Below are 23289 nucleotides of genomic sequence, written 5' to 3'. Positions count from 1 at the left end.
TGAGTGACAGGAAGGCTTTCTTCCTCTCACTTGCTCCGCTTCTAGATACTGACAGAGATTTGGTACTGTTGCGAGACTTCAACTGTGTTTGTCATTCCAGAGACCACTCATACCTAACTAACCGTTATGATGCAAGTGCTTCTTACCTGCATCAGTTAATGGAACATCACAATCTAATAGACGTGGGCGCCTACACACCATCTTGGGTGCGGTTCACGCACTGTCAAGGCCTCTCCCATGCTCGACTTGATCGTGTGTATGTTTCGACGAATCTCTGGTCTAACATTCACAACTACGCCGTGAAGCCTGTATTTTTCACAGACCACTGTTTAGTAGCTGTTTCATGGGGTACCCGAAAATTCCACAGGTTTGCTCCAAACTGGGAACTGTGGAAACTTAATACACAACTTTTGCGAGAGGAAAGTTTTGTAAACAAAGTGAAAGAATTATGGCTAGAAATAACACAATGTCAACAGCTTCCTTGGTTTGCTGGATGGGAAATGTTCAAAAATAGAGTAAAAAATGAGGCAATTGCCATTTCATGTGAGCTGTCTAAAAGAAAAAAAGCTGAAAAGCGTTACCTTCATGATCTACTTCACAAGCTGCACGCTTTCGAAAGCCAGGAACCAGGGTTGTATAGCGATGAAATAAACACAGTTCGGGCACAAATACACAAATATGAGACGGAAGTGTACAAAGGAGCAATGGTGCGTTCACGCACAACTCGCTTCACAGAGGAACAGCCCACAAAAAGGGCTCTCGGGGATGAGAAGCGATACGCGCTTTCCAAGCAAATATTAGAAATTGAGACTGGTGGGTCTATATACACAGACACGTCCCAAATAGTAAGCCTATTTGAAGCTCACTATAAAGATCTTTTCGCTGCAGTTACGCCTCAGAATGGATACGAAGAAAACGCTGATCACTTTATTTCGCTTATGCCACACTTAGAAGAAGATGATCGACTCAGCGTTGATGGGCCATTAACTCGAGAAGAAATTAATTTTGCCGTCGAAACGCTGCAGAAGAACAAGACGCCTGGTCCTGAGGGCCTTAGTGCTGAATTTTATATAAAATTTCAGGAATTCCTGTGTCCTTTTCTGGAGCAGCTTTTCGAGGAAGCCTATCAATATGGTGAGCTTCCTCCATCTTTCTATAATAATAATATATGGGGTTTTACGTGCCAAAACCACTTTCTGATTATGAGGCACGCCGTAGTGGGGGACTCCGGAAATTTTGACCACCTGGGGTTCTTTAACGTGCACCTAAATCTAAGTACACGGGTGTTTTCGCATTTCGCCCCCATCGAAATGCGGCCGCCGTGGCCGGGATTCGATCCCGCGACCTCGTGCTCAGCAGCCTAACACCATAGCCACTGAGCAACCGCGGCGGGTATCTTTCTATCAGGGCCACACAACCTTAATACCAAAAAGCACTGATGATGAAACAATAAAGAGAGTAAACGGATATAGGCCGATATCATTATGTAACGTGGATTACAAAATATTTGCAAGAATACTGACAAATAGATTGCAGACAGTCATTACTAAATTAGTAGGTGATCACCAAACATGCGGAATTCGAGGCCGCTCTATACAGACAAATGTTCATATCGCAGGTTCAGTCCTCGAGTGCATAGACGGTAGTACGGATCAAGTAGCTCTTCTCCAGATTGACCTCGCCAAAGCCTTTGATAAGGTTCAACACGAATTTTTATTCCAACTACTGCGACATCTTCAGTTAGGGGATGTATTATACAATGGTATAACACTTTGTTATAAACACTGCACTACAAAGGTAATTGTAAACCGTACCCTCTCAGATATAATACAAGTACAGTCATCCGTTCGTCAAGGTTGTCCGCTCTCGCCTTTACTTTTCGCCATATACTTAGAACCGCTTTGCTTAAGCGTGCTTTGCGACTCGAGCATTAAAGGATATATGTATGCCGATGAGGAAATTAAAGTGCTAGCTTATGCAGATGACATTGCCTTCTTTTGTGTCGATAAGCCAAGCATTACCAAGGCAATAAACGCTACCCTGCGTTTCTGTGAGACTGCAGGAGCTACTGTAAATTTTGACAAAAGTAGAGGCTTTTGGCTAGGCATGTGGGCGCTCACTCCCTCTGTATTCGCGAATATTCATTGGAATCAGTCTCCGTTGCGATATCTTGGAGTACCTCTCGATAACTTCCGTAATAGTGGACCTCATTGGACGTCCACGATAACCACTATCCGTTGCAAGGTGACAACCTGGCAAGGACGCGATCTCTCCATTTTTGCGAGAGCTAAGGCATGCAATACATTTCTCGCTTCTAAGCTTCTTTATGTTCTGCAGGTCTTGCACTGCTCACGTGTCTATGTCCAGGCATTTCATAGAATATTTGCATGTTTTATTTGGCATTCATCATGGGAAGCCATGAGAAGGGACAACCTTTTTCTCCCGCTTGAAAAGGGAGGCCTGGGTCTTGTGCATTTGTTTGTGCGACAATTGGTCATGCGCTTATTTCACCTTAAAAATGTCCGTCATCCATTCCTTCTCGCAGTTAATCGAGCACGTCTTGCGTCACACCTCCCTTTTCTTTTTGTCACGACAAACTTTGCTCAAGAACTACCGTTATGGGGCTTCTTAAAGGAACTTGTCGACACTATTTCATTCTTAAAAGCCAGATTCAACCTTGAATATCTGTTTACCGTTAATCGCACGTCGCTAAATGTAGCACTTATAGATAACCTTTTCCCTGAACCTCTGTACCGAAAGCCGTATCTGTCTCTATTTGGTCAAGATGTCCTTTGCCGTCCATAGAATGTGCATTGCGCCAGCAAAAAACGTTTTTCTTTAAGCTGCACACCTCCACACTGCCAGTTAAAACGTGGCTTCAGGAAAAAGGACTGTATGTACCCTGGAATACAAATTGTAGGCTTTGCAATCAACCTGACACAATAGAACATTGCTTTATACTTTGTCATGACGCATTTCTTTTCTGGGACATTTTACAAAGAACTATCAAAAAAGACTTTCCTCCCACATGTTATGGTATCCGGTTCCTTCCTTTCAAAAAGACAGCCAGTAATACACCATATGATTTGTTTATGTTATTAGGACTTTATTCATTATGGAGAAGTCGAATGATCGACAGACATGCCGAGCCAACTCGCTCGACAAGGTCTATCTTCCGAGAAGAGACTCCTCAAGTCCGAAGTGTGTTGGCTACATATGATCCCGTCCCTGAATGGATTTCGCGTCTGGACGTTTGTGTTTGTTTACCAGAATTTTGAACTGTCATTGGACTGTATACTTTCTGTGAATTTGTTTCTCTTGTATGTTCATATCTAATTTAAATACATTGGTTTGACAGTACCGATAATTCCATGCAATGAAGAAAAAAAAAGCTGGCGTGGCGTAGCGGTAAGGTGCAGTTCTTTAACTCTAGGGCCTCCTTTTGTATACCGCTATCGGCACAGTATACTTATGAAATAATAAAAAAAATTGATTGATTGTTTGAAGATAAGCAAGAAGGGCTCACCGAAACAGAACAGCCTTCTTTAATGATGGCCGACACAGAAAAAACCCGGAACACAACTGTGCCCTTCGTGGTATCATATGTGATCGGCAAATACACTTCATGCTTAGCAGGCGTGATAAGGACCCCTGTTCCTTCGCTTATTATGGCATAACTATTTTCCACGCTTAGGGATGGTACAGGAGCGGGCAAAGGGGATGGGGTGAGGAGTATGCCCCATTGCCTCTGCTCAGCACGCGTGGGAGGCAACGAATAAGCACCGGCCTTTTCGTCTTGGGACCTTTGCTCGCCGAGCTCTTCGCAGTCTTCTGCTTCACCGGCACAGACTATGACGAACCAAGGTTCTATGACAGTGGCAGCATGCCGGCGAACTAGACGCTGAATGCTGCAGAGAGATTGCGCAAGGCGCTCCCGCAGGTGACACTGAAACTTATTCACTAAGAAGGAGCCTCGGAAAGCCCTGGAACATTTAAACCACGCCAAGGAATGTACAATGCAAACAAGCCTTTCGGTATCTCCTTGCAGAAAATAGCAATTCCCTCTCAACCGTACTGCATGGCCATGCGTTCGAAGATAGCAAGCCTCCTGTAGGATAGGGACGTCAGGACAGTATTTCCCGCATTAAAGTCATCATGCTATTACACTCTCCGATTGTTGGCCCAAAATACCTTATCTCATTCTATTTCACTGGCCTCTTTCTCTAAGAAAGTCGAATATTCAAGGAAGCGTAAAATATATGACACTCATGCATATTTCCTCGTGGGATAAATCTTTTATTCAGAAGATTCATTCCAGAAAATATGATACGTTGATGATTGAAATATGATACGCTGAATATGACGCTGAATTATGATACGTTGATGATAAAAGTTGATGATTAAATACAAAACTTTCAGAGTTAAAGGATTTCCAGATCGCCGAGAAAGCGCAAGTAGTTATATGAGCTTGATTTTATGCGCAATGCATTGAACAAATCCTTTAATTTTGTTTGCGCCAGTAATATGTCTTTCGGTATTCTTGGATTTATAGTTGATTTCAAAAAATTTGGCCATATGCTGCCGGATATAATATGCCGGGCTCAAAATTAAGCTTTATGGCTTTCTTAAAATTAGGCACTGGGGTGCTCGCGAAGACCGCCTGTGAAAATAAGTTATGTGGCCAGGGAGGCACAGTTATCGCTGTCAGCAGCCCAATTAACTAAAATTGGATAACCGTTTTATGTTGACCGCAGTATGCTGGTATATTTGTACTGACAAGTTAGAGGCACTCGTGTTCCTACACAATTCCACTTGAAAGAATTTTCCTAGCGTGTCTGTGTTCCGAGATATCCGACTCCAAATTTTAATCGACGTTCGCATTATTACGCATGCAAGAGAGGGAGGATCGGCGCAAAGCTCCTGTCCGAAATTGACGCGGTTGTTCTTATGTGTTTGAAAGGGTGTTTTGAAATTGAAAGGGTGTTTAAATTGAAAGGGATGTTGTTATGCGTTTACATAATTGAAGAGTGGGAGCTGCGTTATTGACTCTACATGTGATTTCTGATAACTGCAGCATAGCCCAAAGTGGGCTTCCGTTTGTCCGATGTATTGTGTGCTATAATTTATGCATTCGAGGAGACATACAGCGTTACAAGCGTCGCCATCGTAGTCACTTTGGATATTGAATAAAAATGGAGACGCCGTGGTGTTGTCAACATGAGCGCTTTGACATGAGCAACATGAGCAACATGAGCAACATGAGCAACGAACAAGTTTGCATCGAAGTTTTCCGCATGGTGCGCTGCCTTTGAAGTTAGCAGAGTTCAAAGGACGTGACCATATGTCTGAGACTGGTGACCCGTCTGTGTGCCACCCGCAGAGGTTCAGGATATATTTCGCACATTTTCTCGTTTGTAAAATATGGCACAATGTTTTCGGAGGATACGGATTGTGTTACCAGTTGATGTTGAATACTTGAGGATAAGGTTATTAGGTGATTTTGGTGAAGCTAGTTTTCTGTTCATGAGCGCATGACAATCAAGGTTGTCTGCTTCTTTAATTGCATCGGGGATAACAAAGGAAGGGTAACGCGGGCCTAACATTTAGTCGTTATGGAGTTGTTCACAGTTCGAATCGAATTCCTCTTTATGAGTGCATATAAGCTATAAGCAAAAAACTTGACTGTACGAGGTTGCTATTTCACAAGGTTTCGCAATGTTGCGCGTTCACCACATGAAAATGTAAGTATTGGTGCTTATCGGTTGGCTTTTGTAACCTGATGTGATAAGCTTGTTGCTGTGCACACTTACACTTGCGTCCATTAAGATAACTGCAGACGCCGTATACATATTGAAAAAGCAGACGAGTAGATGTACTACATTCAACTGAGAAATAAACATAAACAAATCTTCCTCACTTTGGTACCAGGCTAGGAATCCGTTGTCTGTTAACCTTTTGTAAAACATTGGTTACAGCGCGCAGATCTGATGAAACTCTGGTTCCAGTGTGCATGGGAATATGTTGGGATACCTAGGACCCAATTTGCTGCACATTGACGTGCCCATTGATGTGGAGGTCCCAATGCAGTGGAGTGCACTAATAATTGTTCAGAAAGAATCTTTTAGGAACAATAAATATGAAGTGGCGCGAGGAATTTGAAAAAGTGTAATGGTGTCAGTGTTAACCCTGGCGAATACGATTCCGTGTACAATTCTGATACCTTTTCGGAGTTGGAGATTAAGGGCCGATTTACGCTCGAGCCGCCCATCGCCGCAAGCCGCACCGCACGCTTGCGGTCGCGCGAAAAATTGCACGTATCAAACACTTGTGCACAAATTTCGGTTTACAATGTGTAAGGTATACTCTGTGCACACAGTGTTATTGGTAATTTGTGCACAAGTGCTGGATACGTGCAATTTTTCGCGCGACCGCACGCGTGCGGCGCGGCTTGCGGCGATGGGCGGCTCGAGCGTAAATCGGCCCTAACCAGACATTGGCGGAGCGACTGCATTGGGGAGGCCGATGTAAAACTTCAGGTGTAGGAGTGCAAGGTTACATGCATAAGGCTTGCTTTGAAGTAAGAGAAGTTGGCAACCAAGCGTCGGGTATCTGAAACTGTAAACAGACAACACGGATGCAAATACAGACCATAAATTGAATACAAAGCATTAATATTGCTACGGCACTGGAGATAGTCAAAAAAGCACACCGTTCGATGCAGCGCATTTTCTCCAACTTGATACGTAATGACCGCCGGGACCAGTTCACGCACCGTGAACAGAATTAGTGCGCCTGCTGCTACGACCACCACGTTGTGCGTCCCAACAAACGATGATAAGCTTCCCTTACCACTGACGTAGAGGTTCACACACCATCCAGAGGGGACGGCGCCACCAGTATTTACGAAAGCTGCAAGCAGGGCGGTCCAGCGAGCATGGATTTGCCAATGCTTCTTTCTTTTCGCTTAATACGACTTCTCGACTTTTCGAACTGATCATGTTCAGGAAGGTACTGCCGTATAAATAACAAAATAAACCCTATTAAAATTCTCCCACAGGAGGACTCGAACACGGGACCTCTCACAGAAGCTCGATATTGATGCTAATACGCCACAGACAAATGTACAGGCGGAACCGCTGCAATGAGCAATGGTTATAATTGTTGGCAGAACCTCACTGACTTCTCCGGTAAAAAAATATGTCCTGCTCTGAAATTTATGCAAAAGATGGCAGACATAGGGTAATTAACGATGCAACAAAAACGTTCGAAGCCCCAAGATCGAAGATATTTGCCAAATCCATGCACTGACTCTCGTTCCCATCGTGGCTGAACGATAGCAACGCCAGTGTTCCCCCTAATGAGGCGTGCGAAACGAGGCCTTTACAGCAAGCTACACGTTGCGTCGATAATTTTGCGAAAAACAGAGATAGCCCATGAACTATGAAAACTATCACATGACGGCCCATACTTGCAGGATATCATATCCCTTTTGGGAGCCCGTTAGGCGCACACTCGCCAGTAGCACCATCAGTCAGTCTCAGTGGTCAAACAGTTTCCTACAATAATCATTAGGGGGAGATTAGAACGACAGAAAGCTGAGCTAGTTGGTAAGGATTCATTATTCAAAATAGAAGTGAGGCGTGCAGAAAGGACACAAGAGTAGAGCAGTAGACAAGACGAACGCGTTCGTGTTGTCTGGACGATAGTTGCTGGACGATAGTTGCTGGACGATAGTTGCTGGACGATAGTTGCCGGACGATAGTTGCCGGACGATAGTTGCCGGACGATAGTTGCCGGACGATAGTTGCCGGACGATAGTTGCCGGACGATAGTTGCCGGACGATAGTTGCCGGACGATAGTTGCTGGACGATAGTTGCTGGACGATAGTTGCTGGACGATAGTTGCTGGACGATAGTTGCTGGGTGATAGCGCATCAACCATGCCTGTACAAGACGTAGCTTTGCGAAACAGACTGCTTCTCGGCTTTGACATCGAAAATTATGCCGGTACTTCTAGCTGCAGTGTTTTGCGATGACTATGACAGTGTCAGCGAAGTGGTAACTCTGGCGAAAACTTATTGTGAAAAAACAGGTAGTGCCATAAACTGGGATAAGTGCATCGGGTTTTGGCATGGCGCGTGGCAAAGCAAACCACGCAGTTTCGCAAAGATACAGTGGGTGACCACGCCTGTGAGATATCTTGGCGTGCCGCTTGAGCATTACAGAGACAGTAAGCAGTTCTGGGAACAGGAAACACAGACGGCGAAGGAACAAGCGCTGGCGTGGCAAGGACGCAATCTCTCAATGTTCGCGCGCTCCACTGTGTGCAACATTTTTCTGGTTGCAAAAATATGGTACATACTACAAGTGCTATTCATGTCGCGAGTGAATGTACAAAAACTGCATCGAGTGTTTGCTGTGTTCATTTGGAACTCAACCTGGGAACGCTGCAGCCGCTCTAATCTGTTCAGATCAGTTCGCAGCGGTGGTCTTGGACTATCACACCTATTTGTACGCCAGATTGTATCGCGGTTTATGTTCTTGCGGAACCACAGTGATCCATTTTTGCGCACCATGACACAAGTGCGATTAGGTAATCTGTTACCTGACTTCCTTGTTTCGTGTTCGACTGTTCACTCCCCTCCAGTGAAAGGTTTCCTTCAGGAAGTAGTGCTATCTTTCCGTATGCTTAGTGTTCGATTCTCGCTAGAATATTTAAGTTCCGTCAAAAGAAAGAAATTGTACCATGATATGATAGACTCATTAATGCCAGTTCCAATGTATAGGTTAGCATACTATGGAGGTTCAGGCGATGATGTCCTCAAAAGGGTCAAAAGAATGCCTGTGAAACCATCGGTAAAATCATTCTTCTTCAAACTCCACACAAATACCTTGCCTGTAAAGACTTGGCTGGCCGACAAGGGAATATATGTGCCGTGGACCACCAATTGTATAAAGTGTAAAAAACCAGAGACTGTCGATCACGTCTTCATTGATTGTTGGGATCCCTTTTTTCATTGGGACATCTTACAATGAACATTGAAGAAAGCATTACCAATAACCCCAGTTGGTATCAGATACTTAGACACAGGCAATAACGATATTCCATATGACCTTATTATGCTGCTGAGCCTCCATAGTATATGGTCCACAAGAATGTCGGTATGTCATGCGGATGTGAATGCCCATTCTGTACGAGAAAACTTTATTGAAAGTGTCGTCTACATGCGTGAAGTGTACAAAGCCCAGAAAGAACCGCCCGAATGGGTGCCGCTGTTCGATGAGTTGGCGAAATTCAAGCGATATTAATTTCAGAGAGTCAGCATAAGCTAAGCTGATTCTCTTTTAACAATGTATTCGCATGGAATTTCTGTGACGAGGAAATAAAGAAAAAAAAAAAGCTGGCGTGGCGTAGTGGTAAGGTACTGGGCTTGGGATCTGTAGGTCGGATGATCGAATCTTGGTTAAAACGGTTTTATTTTTACGTTTTTTTTATTCCACTAAAACGCTCCTTGTTGCTTCCTGTATTAAAAAAATATATACGGCGTCCAGGCACCGCATATACAACGCGCTAGAGGTGTTTTTCGCGAGAGTAGCCAGTGCCTCCCAGCACGCTGCGCCTTCCCAGCGCCCCATAATGCGGCGCACTGGGTCCCAGTGGCACTGGGTTTTGCAATAGGGTTAAGAATGATTAAATCCTGGCAGTTTCTCAACAAGGCTTTGAAACATATGCTCTAGGCCTGTTCCCCGTAAGGTTATTATTGTCTTTCTGTATATCACGGTACACCATTGCTGGGACACAACGTCACTAGGGTAGTCAACAATCAAGTTTATTTAAATTACAGGCCCTCTTTGCAAAGCTGTTCAGAATACTGGCAGTGCGTTGTGGCAGCGATAGAAGCCCAATAGTTTTGAATACGCACGGTTGCAGAAGAGGTCAGCCACTTCGCATATAACATGCCTGTCGCAATATTGTATTGCAGGGAAACCATATATGCAAAAGAGTACGTGAAGACAGGTGCCTGTTGGTGAGCGGAATTGTAGTGACAGATGTACAGTTTACCAGAACAACGAAACCTAGCTTCCGGGCTTCGCTCTCCGGTCGAAACACCTCTCTTCACCCCAAGTTAGATAACGCGAGGTATCGAGGCGCAATAAACTGGCTTTAGCACAAAATAAGCAACCAGCTTAAGTACGAACCAATGATGGCGTGCCTTCCAGGCCAGAGGTCACGTTGGAGGCTGATAGCTGTTTTGCGTTTATAATGGCAAAAAGCAACCAATCGAGCAATAAGAGCACAATGTATAATTAGGAATGATATATTTCGTACTCTTCTTTATGTAATAAAAGCGCTTATTTTATTGATGAAGAAAGGTCGTAGGTTAAAATTGCACTTACTACGGCACCTCTATAGTTACATATTGCGCTCACGTGAGAACCTTTGTAATTGCGGCAAACCCATTTTTCGGAGGTCAGTTGTTCGGACAAGGCATGCGCAGAGAACGTTTTAAGGCGACAGCGTTGACGAGCCCCTGTCGCAGAAATTCCCGCGTCCCGCCTGGCCCCGTGCACTATCACGATCAACAAATGGCCACAGTGTTCGCCAGGCTGGCATGCTTTTCACGTGCGCCGCTTCCTTCAGGGCGTTGTGCGTGGTCGTGAATTAAACGTAGTTGGCGTTTGTACTCGCTCATTCACTACATGTACGCAAGCCGGTTCACGTTCAACCAGTAAGAGCACGAAAGGCGGCCACGATAAGGCGTAACGTTGACTGCGGATTCTGATCATGCAGGATTAGTGAAAGGGAGTAGCCCATTAGCCGCTATTCAAAATGCGTCATGATCACATCAGGCAGCCATTTTCGCAGCAAAAACATCCGATCCGTAGACGCGAGAACACTGTTTATACAGCATTCAGCTAACGACCAGTATATGCGACCCTAATCAGTGCCCCCACCTACGCCTTTCTTCTGTGCAGGTGAGACAGACCTGTAACCAGCTAAAGCGTTTAAACGGTAAAAGCGTCACTTACTCTCTTGCGAGGGGATAAGCGCACGTGAAAGCATGTTTGCGAAAACTGTACACGTGCAGTCCGGCGTGCCTCCGAGTTTCTTTAGGTGCGCGCTGGCCTTATTGCTCTTGGAGTACAGTTAACTTCGGCACCGCTGAAACTCGTCTTAAACTGGTCAACTATCTGGATGTGTTTGCATAAATGTGCTTATACCTACACCTTTCTTCAAAGTTATGCTCCTAATGCTTCCGAGGCATTGAGCAAGAAGCTTTTATTTTATTCCTTTTTTATTTTTATTTTGCTCAAGAAGAGGAGGGGTATTCGAGACACAAAATTCTAAATATCATAATGAACAAGACGGGGGCGCCTTTATGTAGCACCAGATAATCATCGATATGGCAAGTAGAGTAAATCACTGGACAGAGACTAAGAGCACGAATAAATGCAAATTATGTTCTATACGCGAGTCCGGGAGGACACCAAGTAAGCGCTAGAAAACATACTAATATGTAGAAACGCGTACCAACATGTACGCTATACACTCGGAAGGCTGATTTCTTTTCCGTGTGATTCCTTGAGAAGCTGCTTTCTTGGAATGTGTCGCCGCAATGAAATCGCAACAAGAATCATGGAGCTTGCCACAATAATGCGACACGTACATACACTTGCCCCCTGTCCTGAAAGCCCAGTGACGAGACGGCACAGGGACGAGGGGTCGTAGTAGAAAACAGACCGTGCTTGGCTACCTATGCGCGCTGAAATAAATAGTTACCACGTGACTGAAGCATTTTCTGAGCTGCCTTCTCAAGACATCACTGAGAGCACATAATGGGTCACGGGGTGCGGCATAGGATCATTGTGTTTCGTTTGCTCCTTGGGGCGCGCTTAGGTTAGGAAGCAAATTCTTCACTAGGACAGGAGCAATGAGAAGCCTTAATTTCATTGGGGCTTGGCGTGCTGTGAGGAGTTACGAAGCCGATCATGGTGGCTGCGTGCTCAAACAAGCGTTGAATTTCTTTCGCTGCGTAAGAGGAGCTTTTAGGTTGGGAAACAAATCTCTCTCTTTAAGTCCGCTGTAATAAGAGAAAATTACAGGCCACACAGCACTTATTCAAGCACGCTCCCACGCATAAGTCGATTATTTTAAAATGATATCAATACCTGTTTCATTCAGTGAGCACTAGTGCAGGCAATATCCCCAACTACTGTGTGTGTTACCTGATGGCAATGACAGCGTCAAATACGAAGGCGCTTGAACTGTGCTGAAAGTCCACACCGTGTAAACCTTGTGATAACCACTGTTGTTTCATTGCGATAAATATTATATGGGCACTCCAAGCCTATTTCAGCCATTGGCGCCGCTGTCGCCGTGAGGTTCCGTATAAAATACAAGGGAGATGAAATGGTCACCGCGCGCCCTATGCGGTATGTGCCAGGGAAAGCCTATGAGGGTGAGCCGTCTATGGCGGCTCACTCTCGTGCGCACAAGCGAGGAAAGCGGTCAGCAAGTGCGCCGTCTTCGTTCTCGTACAAGGCTCCGGGGGGCGGGTAGGAAGCGGGTGGTTGCGCTCTGTTACGTGCTGTATCTTTGAAGCCGTCTGCGAAGGGGACAGTGTCTCCATGCACTGTGTTTTGGCAGCTTAGTTCGAATTAATATGAAACGCAGACAGAGGTAAATTTCAGCATACTTGCTGAAAAGGGAGCAGACAGTTACAGTAGGAATATCTGGAACTATTTAGTCTTATTTTGAATATATTTTGCAATAAAATGCAGAAACAAATGATGCGCATTGGATGTGCACTGCTACGAAACTGTATCTTATTTAAACAATTTGGAAACACATTCCACTCAAATGGGAACTCCATAAAATGTTTTTTTCTCGCGACTGTGGACAGCCGTAGAAAGACAATCGGGACATTCTTTCAGAAGCGTGGGTGAGCTTCACTCACTGTGCAGGCCAAAAATAGCAAATTAAACTGACGAATCCAGTGCAGAATTTTGAGGTATTAAATTTGGCGTATCACGTACACTGTGTCTACGCTTTCAGTTCACTGGTATCATCAATGGATTAAATGATCACATGTGCCAATAGATATCTTGAAGGAGGAAGGGTAGGAAAAGGAAATAAAGAGGGAAAGGCAGGGACGTTAACCACAACTGGGTTTGGCTGGCCACCCTACCCTGGTGGACGGGTATGAAGGACTAGATAGATGAGATAGATAGAGGAGTAGGGGGGGGGGAAGACTCGGTGAGCTCACGCGCGCACGCGGAGGTCCTGAAAGTGAAAGTGTACAACCAGAATCCGCTGGCAGTTTTGCAAACATCGATAAGACGTACCAATTATGGTACGTTCTCTGAGTGCAGCCATGCAACTATGAAAGAATTAGGTGCAGAGCTTTTGCCGGTCTGTGCAAGCTACCCGAGTTAAAAAGAAGAATTTCTAAAAAGGGCGAATTCTTCTGCGAAGCTTTGTTTCCAGGTTCCTTGGGCCCACGTGTCGGTTTTCTCTGACGTTTTGGGCTACGCTCAGGTTTATTACAATCTTAAGGTTCATGAAACTTCATGCACTTAATTCGCAGGTTTTAACAAAACTCATTTGCTTAGTTATTGTTCCTTTGCCCTGAGTTGTCAAATAATTCCCTGTTATCTTATCATCTGATAGTCTGCTCTTTGTACAGCAAGCGCGGCGAAAAGGCACTGCTGTCAGTTCGGCAGCCGCACCCCGACGAATTTTTCTTTACCTGTGTATCTTACTTTTTTATTATTAATACTGTTAACCCTCGCTTGAGGGTTGGTACAGGGAGGGAAAATAGTAGAACACAAGCAAATTCGACATTTCATAGCGTCAGGTTGGATGCTCCACGATACAAAATATCAATTAGGCATTCAAATTTGTGCCCATTCGTTTGATCTATAACAACATCAGGTAAGGCATTCCACATTTTAATTACATCCGGGAAAAACGAATAACGAAAAACATCAACACGTGCGTCATAAGGCTTGACGGCTCTGCTGTGGTTTGTTTACTCGCTATGATTTGCAGGGAACTGGACATATATTTCCTTGTTTTTATCTTCAAAACCCTTTGAAGTATCTGAAAAAAATCTTAAGTCTGGCTTTTTTCCTTCGGGTTTCCAGCAACTAAAGCCCACACGAACGCAGAATTGTTGTTACCGAGTCCGTCGTTCGGTACCTTGAAGCAATAAGACGAGCAGCCATTCTCTGGATTCTTTCTAGTTTTTCTATTAAAACTTCTTGGTGGGGGCTTCAGACAATGCAAGCGTATTCTAAAGATGGACGTATGAGAGTTTTATAAGCAATTATTTGGCATCCTTCGTTGCATGTTCCAGCTTTTTCTTCAGTGAATACAGTTTTTGTGAAGCCGTCGAGAACAGGTTATAGATATGTTTACGCCAGTCTTAATTTGAGTATTGTTTTCCTTCGCAGATACAAGCGATGAATATGTTTCCTTTCATGAACGATCCTCCACTACGGATTTTTTCAGAACTCATCATCTGATTCAAGTTATTCGTATGTTTCATTCAATATAACCAATGTAACCAACATACAAGCTTCGGGCGGAGGTTATTCCAGAGCTCCGCAGGACATGTTTAAAAGATAGGTCCGGTCAAAGCGTTGGCAGAAGCAACTTACAAATTTGTTCCAGTTAACGTGGAGGAAATGGCGCCATCCGTTAATTAAAACGCCATGCTTTTCACAGATCTGATACAGGAAGACGGCAATTACTTTCGCCTTCAGTGAACGTGTTGTAGAACAGCGAAGCGACTGTGAGATCCGCAGCGCTGAACCGTAACGAAGGATGATTCGCAATATTTGTAAAAGCGCACTTCAAAACCGTCGCGCTTGTCGCCGCGCCGAAGCCAAAGACGTTTGAAGGAGTAATGGAGCTAGGCGTGGAGACGACGCTTGGGCCAATACAAGCATAAGGTCGACGTTACAATAGTCACAGGCCTATGCCGGTATACAAGTACTTGTCGGTGTCAGAACGTCTTCACTTTCTTTTTTTCACGCGCTCAGGTTAGACTGTTATACCACCACCAATACGTTCCTTAACTCTACTATCAGTGCGGTTATACATTGGATTTCAAACCTCAGCAAGAGGTCTTGATTGCGCTACCCGAATTATGGAGATCATACTTAGAAGACGGCATCATGGGAAGCGCCTGTTTAGGCCCATAAGAACCACAGTACCAAAGTTCATCTGGAGCTCCCGAGCGGTTTAGGCCCATAAGAACCACAGTACCAAAGTTCATCTGGAGCTCCCGAGCGTACGGCATCATTCGAATCCAAAGTGTTGTATTGGACGTTAACAGCACTAAAACAGCACCTGGTGTTTCTCTAGAATACGTGGTCTCTAAAATGAGTAGAACATTTTGTGTCGACTATGACTCGGCGTGGCTTTTGGATATGTCCACGCGTTCCGTATATGCACGCGGTGACACCACGGCTTGCAAGCTCGGGAATTCCAAATAAAAAACTACCGAATATTTCCTATCATTCCTCGCATGTATGCAGCGTGGTGACCAGTCGGGTTTCACTATAGGGAACCTGTTGGACGGTCGGTCTTTCTCTGAACAATGAATTCTACAGCACGGGTATGACCCGTCGTCGCAGAACGAGGCGGCGCTAGAGTTATTGTGCTTTTTGCAAGCAACCGGTTTTTGAGAACTTGCATAAAAATGTTGGCAGTTGCCCTTCATTTTTTTTTTTGGCATGCGTGCTGATCATGTCATCTGTATTTGTGCCATGTTTCTATCACCGTGACCTCGCAACACTTATTGCAGGATAGCAAACCGATAACTCTCAGTAGGTTAACCTTCCTGTTTTTCCCTTTGTCTTATTTTCTCTTGCTGTAAAACCAGTTAACCGCAGGCAGTGATGACGGAGCAAGTGCAGCCTTCTGGATATACTTTCACCCGCAGTGGCAGTGCAGAGGTGTACATCTGCTGAGCTCCATGTCGCGAGTTCCATCTCGGCGGCGGTCATACGTTCCAATAAGGGCAGAATGCAATGACGCTCGCGTACGCGTGCATTGGGTGCTTGTTCAAAAAAAAAAGAAAGAAACAAGTGGTAAGGATTAATCAGTGAGGAGGACTAAGGTAACCCCCCCCCCCTTCCTTACGTTGTGCCTCACTATCAGACCTCGTTTATGGCACCAGAATCAAATTTATTTTATTGAGCACAGCTTCACAAGCGCTTCTGCTACTGCAAAAGTCATACACATGCTAGACGCCTGCGTCGCACTGAAATCAGTGAACAACGCACTCATGCTCTCAGTATACTTGTAGCAACTCCCTGAAGGTGTGCTCCAACCCATGAGCTGTGGCATGCCGCCTTTGTTGCTGCCTGCATACCTAAGCAGTGTTTCGGTAACGGTGTCCGCGATCTGCAGGCAGTCAGTCTAGGGCGCCCACGCCAGCGCCAGCGCCCATCGGCGGCCTTCAAGCGGGCTGCAACCACTACGAAGAGGTCGGCCATCGCCGCAGCGGTGGCTGACGCAGAAGACGAGAAGCATGAAGCCACGCACAAGTCTACGCCCTGTACCCCCCTCACCACGTGCAAGGTAAACCCCGCCTTTGGTTTTGCACGCCTTGGCAAAATGTATACACTTGGTTACGGCCAACATTACTAGACTAGCTTTAGATTTCAAACTCCGCGCCGTTGCGCGGAACCGCCACCCGCCCGCGCCTTCGTGGCGCTGCAGTCGCGCCCAGCTTGAAGTCCCTGCCGAGCTTCGCTTCCTCACTAGCCGGGTACGCGGGCGGGCCGGACTGAGCACGCAGTGCAGCGTTGGTGTGTTCTGTGGTTCGTGGTTGACGGCGAATTTGAGCAAGCATGTCATCCGCGAAACTGTAGCCTCCGCCGAGTTTGTTAAGAATATCAGCAGACGATGCCGACCAGCTGCGCACCTGGCTGCATAGGCGGCTATCGGAACGATGTCGACAGTTCGGCGCGCAACTTTCTCTGTGCTCCCAGCAATGCGACGCTTCGCTCGGTGTGGAACAGAGCGATTCCTCGTGCCGACCGGCAGGAGGAGGAGGAGGAGGAAAAACTTTATTTCCTCTGATTGGTTAGCAATTAGCGGTGGCAGATGTGGTCAGCCGTCTTCCCGGTCTTCTTCCCCATCTGCGCAGGGTTGACGCCCCTATTGCAGGGCACCACTGAAGGTGGCTACTTCGTGAGCGTGCTTTACTAGTCCATGCTGGACTGCTGGAGAGCACCCTCTCCTACTGCTCCGCATTCGGGTCTTTTATTTGAAGCATTTGTTGATTGTGAAGGCATCCCCATGTAATGTGATATAAAGTGGGCTTGGCGCCGCAGCAGGAACTTTCTGCGAAATCCACGGCACGTGCTCATGCCACTGCTCCGGCATTCGTCGTCTTTTTCTACAGCTGGCTGGGTTACCGTTCATCATTCCAGCATAGAATTTCACTTCTCTTCTGTCGTCGTAATGGGGAGGCCGCGTTTACGGGGGTATGAGCCACTCATTGTCTTATACCCGTGTCACACGGGTGTTTGGAAGGCCTTCCAACCGGTAGTCAGTTGACTCAAAGGTCAAATTCGAGCTGTCACACGGGCCGTTTCGAAGGCCGTCGAGTCAAAGGTCTATCGAGTCAACGGAGCACCTTACAACTCTATCGAAATCTCGACGGCCTTTGAGCAACGGAAGCGGACACTGCCCTCTCGTTCACAGTGTGCTCGTACTCACGGTTAGAAAAAAACATCAAACCAAAATGCTCTAAAAATACTATATATGAGTGCTATTAATTATTCAATAAAGTATTTTTGCCACTTGACATATGCGAACACACACCAAAACGGCGGCCGCATCGAGCGGCAAAAGCGTTGCCGCAGTTTCGCTACTCAACAACTTGAAAACTAAACATATATGTATGGCGATGTATAAACAAATGTTTGTGTATAAACAAACAAAAGAAATTATAGGGCTTTTAAGAGGTTTTAATGTTGCTTAACTTTTCGTGACATGAAAACGAAAATAAAGATCCGCAGCGCCACACAATTTTGCGAGAAACGTCTGAACCGCTCAACGGCCTTTCAAAAGTGCCGTGTAGCAGCGCGACAACTCCTTTGAGTCGATAGAGTTGTGGCGTTTCGAAGGCCGTCGACTGGAAGGCCTTCCAAATGTGCCCGTGTGACACAGGTATTACGTAATGGACAGATTTAATTTTGAAGAAATTTAATTTCGAAGGATCATAAGAGGCAAATGGCGGGCACAAGGCAAACTCGAGAAGCAAACTCGAGACATCGAACGCAAGCGCAGCGGCGGACGGCGGCCGTTCCCTCCGTCGCAGCTGCTTGTGTGTGTAGCCTCATAATTGAGAAATACTTTAATGAACCCTCGGGATTAAGCCAGTGATAAATACAGGGGCCGCAGGTTTCAGCCTCGCAACCATCTTCACGGAGTGGAAAAGCCGGCGATATTTATTCTGGTTTGTGTGTTCAGACACTGACCTCATCTTTCTTTTTGTAGCGCTTCTTTGGCGTGGTGAAAAGCTTCGGTGGGCATGAATATCATCCTACAGTCACGCACTTTGCCCAGATCTTCAGGATCCTGAACCTAAACTGCGCGAAACATTTGCGGGAAGCTTTAGCTCAAGCCCAACTCCGACGCGGCCTATTCAAATACATGTAAAACAAAAAAACCTTTTTCTGAGAAAACCACTGGACCCATTTTAAATAAATTTGTTGCATTTGAGAGAGAAAGATAAACTCGAGTCACCGTTGCAAGCGGGATTTCGATTTAGGGCGTAAACTTTGTTTAAAAGATTTTCAAATATTCGACAGTGAAAAAATAAAAGCACAAAGTGTACAAATTCATAGATATGCATCACAATCAGATATCGCGGTGCTGTAAACGGCGTCCATTAGATCATTCAAAGCGGACAAATTCAACATGTCATTTTACATCTTACGTGAATTTGTAACGTTGTTTACTAGGGTTCTACAAAAGCTGTATTTCCGTATTTCTAAATTTTTTGATATTCTTCTGTAACATATCAATTGTGCCTGCTTTAGATGTACTATTAAATGCAATTGACAGAATTGTATTACCATTTTTGGTTGAGTTTCCAAGTTGTAAACTTGATAGTTTCATTTTTTGAAACTTGTCGATTTTTGCCGATTTTTAACAATAAATTGACGACCCAACTAAAAAATTCGAAACCAACCGTCGCTAGATTTTAAGTTTTTCTTTTAAATGCAACAAACCTCGTCAAATTTGGTGCCGAGATTGCTTAGAAAAACTAATTCTCCTTTTACGTGTAGGCCGCCGTTCCTGACGTCCCTGGTCGTTGCAACGCTTAGGGCCCGAAAGCGTTAGGTTCACCCAAATATACGCTAAATAATTATTTGGCTTGGCTCCATATATTCGTTTTAAAAAGGTTTCGCAAAAGTGATGGACGCGACGAGAGCTCCATTCTGCCGGTGCGGACTTCGGCCGTGCCCCTGGCTGGTCGTGTGGGTCTTTTTCACTAGCTTTGTGGAAGGTAATGTGGTTTGTCTGCATGTCGTCGCCGCTTTTTCCAGTTTGAAATAGACAAGTAAAACTCTTGCTTTGGCTAGTTGGTTCAAGGTAAATTGGTCAACGAGACAAGTTCCTTGAGATGAAATAGGAGACAACATGAAGTCATACGTGGAGTTTTCTGTAAGTGTGTCGTTTAAATGGTTTGTGGTTTGGCCCTTGTGCTATGTGCGTCAGTGAAAATTGCCTGTGCCCGTGTTCATGTTGCCCAGCAGTCTTTTAGAAGGTGATTATGTGGTTTCAGCGCCGGTCGTCGCCTCTTTTGTTAGTTTCTATGGGGTCGCTGTGTCCTGCGAAAGCACGCAGATGCGAGTGGAACTTTTCCGTCTCTCGAAGTGAGCTCGACAGCAAACAGTGCACATAAAGCGTCTGGTGTATGTGGTTTATGAATGGCTGTTAGGCTGTTAGCGTGAACTTCTGTGTGTGTTGTGCGCCCACCCGCTTGATCTCGCGTATTTTTGTTGTTTATTTTTTATACTGGTCGTTTTTTTTATAAATGGAAACCGAGCATTCATCTTGTCCGTTCGTTTGATAATGCTCCTCACGCCACATAACTTTAACTTTTGTGTAACACAAGTGCACCAATTTTAAGGCGCAAAGCTGTTCTTGGACACTTTAAGGAAATAAATAACATTTAAAAAACTAAAACTTCGTGCTGTGTGCCCATCGCTTGCACATCGGGCCGCCGGATATTGATGTGCTATAGTATGCTTCACCGTAATGTCCGATCCTTGTATTGCATTGAAGCGCTCGTTTCACAGTGGCCCCACCGCAATACATCCGTGTAATGCGGTGAATGATACACATCGTCTTGCGGTTTGCGGGAAGGGAGAATGTGCAAATTGCAAGCACAACTACTCATCTCTCTGAGGACTAATACTGTGATTCCTACTACATTGATTTTTTTGGAGGTGTCTGATATGCAAAGGCTTGTTACAAAAACTATTCTGCTTGCAGAAACGTAGTAAGGGTCTAAGGTACGTGCGGGCACGCGCCGTCTCTGGTCACAGTACGAGCACATAGGGCCATGACCCCAAAACAAGGGGCCGAAATTCCTTCAGCAAACATCCGAAGCAGCTCATAATGGCTTCCAGTGTGTGTGTATAAGTAAGTAACCCTACCAGAGACTGGTTTGCGGTCTCATATTCGCGGTGCGTTTGATTGTGTTGTTCATATAGAAGGTTGTGGCAAGTACTGCACCAGGGTGGCCAATCCTGCTCTGGTGAGGGAGTGCGTTACCGGTTCTGGTCACCGGGATCAGGCCACACTCCAGGCCTGTTTATGCAATTTTATCAACACGCGGATTTTTTTTTTAATCCGGTGGAAAGTTGCCGGCACCGGGATTCGAACCACGGACCTCTTGCACGCGAGGCGGGTGTTCTACCTCTACGCCACCGCTGCACACCCTGATTCCTGATTCTGTTTGCGATTACCTTAGTTGCCTACAAAGTATTTACTAAGGTTATCGCAAATAGAATCAGGAACACCTTAGACTTCTGTCAACCAAAGGACCAGGCAGGATTCCGTAAAGGCTACTCAACAATAGACCATATTCACACTATCAATCAGGTTATAGAGAAATGTGCGGAATATAACCAACCCTTATATATAGCTTTCATTGATTACAAGAAAGCATTTGATTCTGACGAAACCTCAGCAGTCTTGCAGGCATTACGGAATCAGGGTGTAGACGAGCCGTATGTAAAAATACTGAAAGATATCTATAGCGGCTCCACAGCCACCGTAGTCCTCCATAAAGAAAGCAACAAAATCCCAATAAAGAAAGGCGTCAGGCAGGGAGATGCGATCTCTCGAATGCTATTCACAGCGTGATTACAGGAGGTATTCAGAGACATGGATTGGGAAGAAATGGGGATAAAAGTTAATGGAGAATACCATAGTAACTTGCGATTCGCTGATGATATTGCCTTGCTTAGTAATTCAGGGGACCAACTGCAATGCATGCTCACTGACCTCGAGAGGCAAAGCAGAAGAGTGGGTCTAAAAATTAATCTGCAGAAAACTAAAGTGATGTTTAACAGTCTCGGAAGAGAACAGCAATTTACAATAGGCAGCGAGGCACTGGAAGTCGTAAGGGAATACATCTACTTAGGGCAGGTAGTGACTGCGGATCCGGATCATGAGACGAAAATATTCAGAAGAATAAGAACGGGCTGGGGTGCCTTTGGCAGGCATTCTCAGATCATGAACAGCAGGTTGCCATTATCCCTCAAAAGCAAAGTGTATAATAGCTGTGTCTTACCAGTACTCACCTACGGGGCAGAAACCTGGAGGCTTACGAAAAGGGTTCTACTCAAATTGAGGACGACGCAACGAGCTATGGAAAGAAGAATGATAGGTGTAACGTTAAGGGATAGGAAAAGAGCAGATTGGGTGAGGGAACAAACACGAGTTATTGACGTCTTAGTTGAAATCAAGAAAAAGAAATGGGCATGGGCAGGACCTGTAATGAGGAGGGAAGATAACCGATGGTCATTAAGGGTTACGAACTGGATTCCAAGGGAAGGGAAGCGTAGCAGGGGGCGACAGAAAGTTAAGTGGGCGGATGAGATTAAGAAGTTTGCAGGGACGGCATGGGGACAATTAGTACGTGACCGGGGTTGTTGGAGAAATATGGGAGAGGCCTTTGCCCTGCAGTGGGCGTGACCAGGCTGATGATGATAATGATGATGATTCGCGGTGCGTATCATAGGTGCAAGAAGTGTTCAAATCTCCAAAGCCGTGCCCGAGATAATTTTTAACACGTGTGAGTGGTGCGCCTAAAACGGCGGGTGCGCGCGTGCACAATTAAGGAACACGCATACGCATTATCTGTAACAGTCACCCCCTTTGCCGTTTATTATGATCACCGCCAGGCACGGATGTACTGCGGCGAAGCTAACTTAAGGGAGTCAAATTATGCAACGTTTTTTACTGTTGCCGTAGTAAGGTACTGTACTGATTTAGTCATTGGGGACATTGTCTTCTAAACTAGAATGAGAGCTTAACACCAAGTTTTCATTGAGGCTGTTCAATATTGTAAAGGATTTCTGTTGAACTGGCAGCATAGGCTTGCCACCTTTTATTTCTGTAAAATTTATGGTCATCAAAATTTCCATTGAATAATTTTATGCGTTTAAAATAGCTTTGTGTTTTTTTACAAGTTAACCTTATTTGGTACTACATCTGGTAAAGTATAAGTGAAACTAAGTGTGGTAAGTGCCAAAGAAATCGCATACATTTTTCTTGTTTGCTTTTCTGGAAGCACCATATTGTTGACATTATAAGGCATATTGTCAATAACATTTTGTTTACAAGCTAAACACTTTGCATTTCCAGCCTAATTTGAACTCTTTAGGCAATTCAGCAAGACCAGTTTTGGAACAACCCAATCGCAGTTCTGTAATATAATCAAAACATTTGCAGTGCCTGGGTTATTTTGTAGTGGTTTTACTTATTACACTGATGAATGCCGAAAAGAGCAGTTTTATTTGGTCCATCATAAATTAGTGTAGTCATTTTTATTGGCAGCGTTATGTGAACAAAATCTTGTCATGTGCTGCAGTAATTAGTATAAGTGATTCATTCGTTTGGTTTATCGCGAGACAATAATGGTCGTATAGATGTAATATTTTAGATTTCAGAAAAGGCTTCCATCAGGTTCCACACGACAAATTTTTATTCTAAATTAGAATTATTGGCATACCTGTCATTTT

General features: G+C 45.0%; 1 protein-coding gene and 1 long non-coding RNA gene across 3 annotated transcripts in view; one reads left to right on the top strand and one right to left on the bottom strand.

Annotated features, from left to right (window-relative positions):
* The window catches only part of LOC139052226 (uncharacterized), a 723436-nt gene that overhangs the window by 658293 nt on the left and 41854 nt on the right, over positions 1-23289 (top strand). For both annotated transcript variants that reach the window (XR_011509795.1, XM_070529323.1), the window contains exon 15: positions 16424-16594. Coding sequence is in view for 1 of the 2 variants with exons in the window: in XM_070529323.1 (XP_070385424.1) it covers positions 16424-16594 (171 nt within the window). In the remaining variant the exon portion in view is untranslated. The remainder of the gene's footprint in view (positions 1-16423; positions 16595-23289) is intronic.
* Positions 1-23289, bottom strand: part of LOC139052230 (uncharacterized) — a 153905-nt gene that overhangs the window by 96087 nt on the left and 34529 nt on the right. The window lies entirely within an intron of this gene.

Source organism: Dermacentor albipictus, unplaced genomic scaffold, assembly GCF_038994185.2.
Source record: "Dermacentor albipictus isolate Rhodes 1998 colony unplaced genomic scaffold, USDA_Dalb.pri_finalv2 scaffold_20, whole genome shotgun sequence".
NCBI classification, from domain to species: Eukaryota; Metazoa; Arthropoda; class Arachnida; order Ixodida; family Ixodidae; genus Dermacentor; species Dermacentor albipictus.
This window is presented reverse-complemented; position numbering and strand designations above follow the sequence as displayed.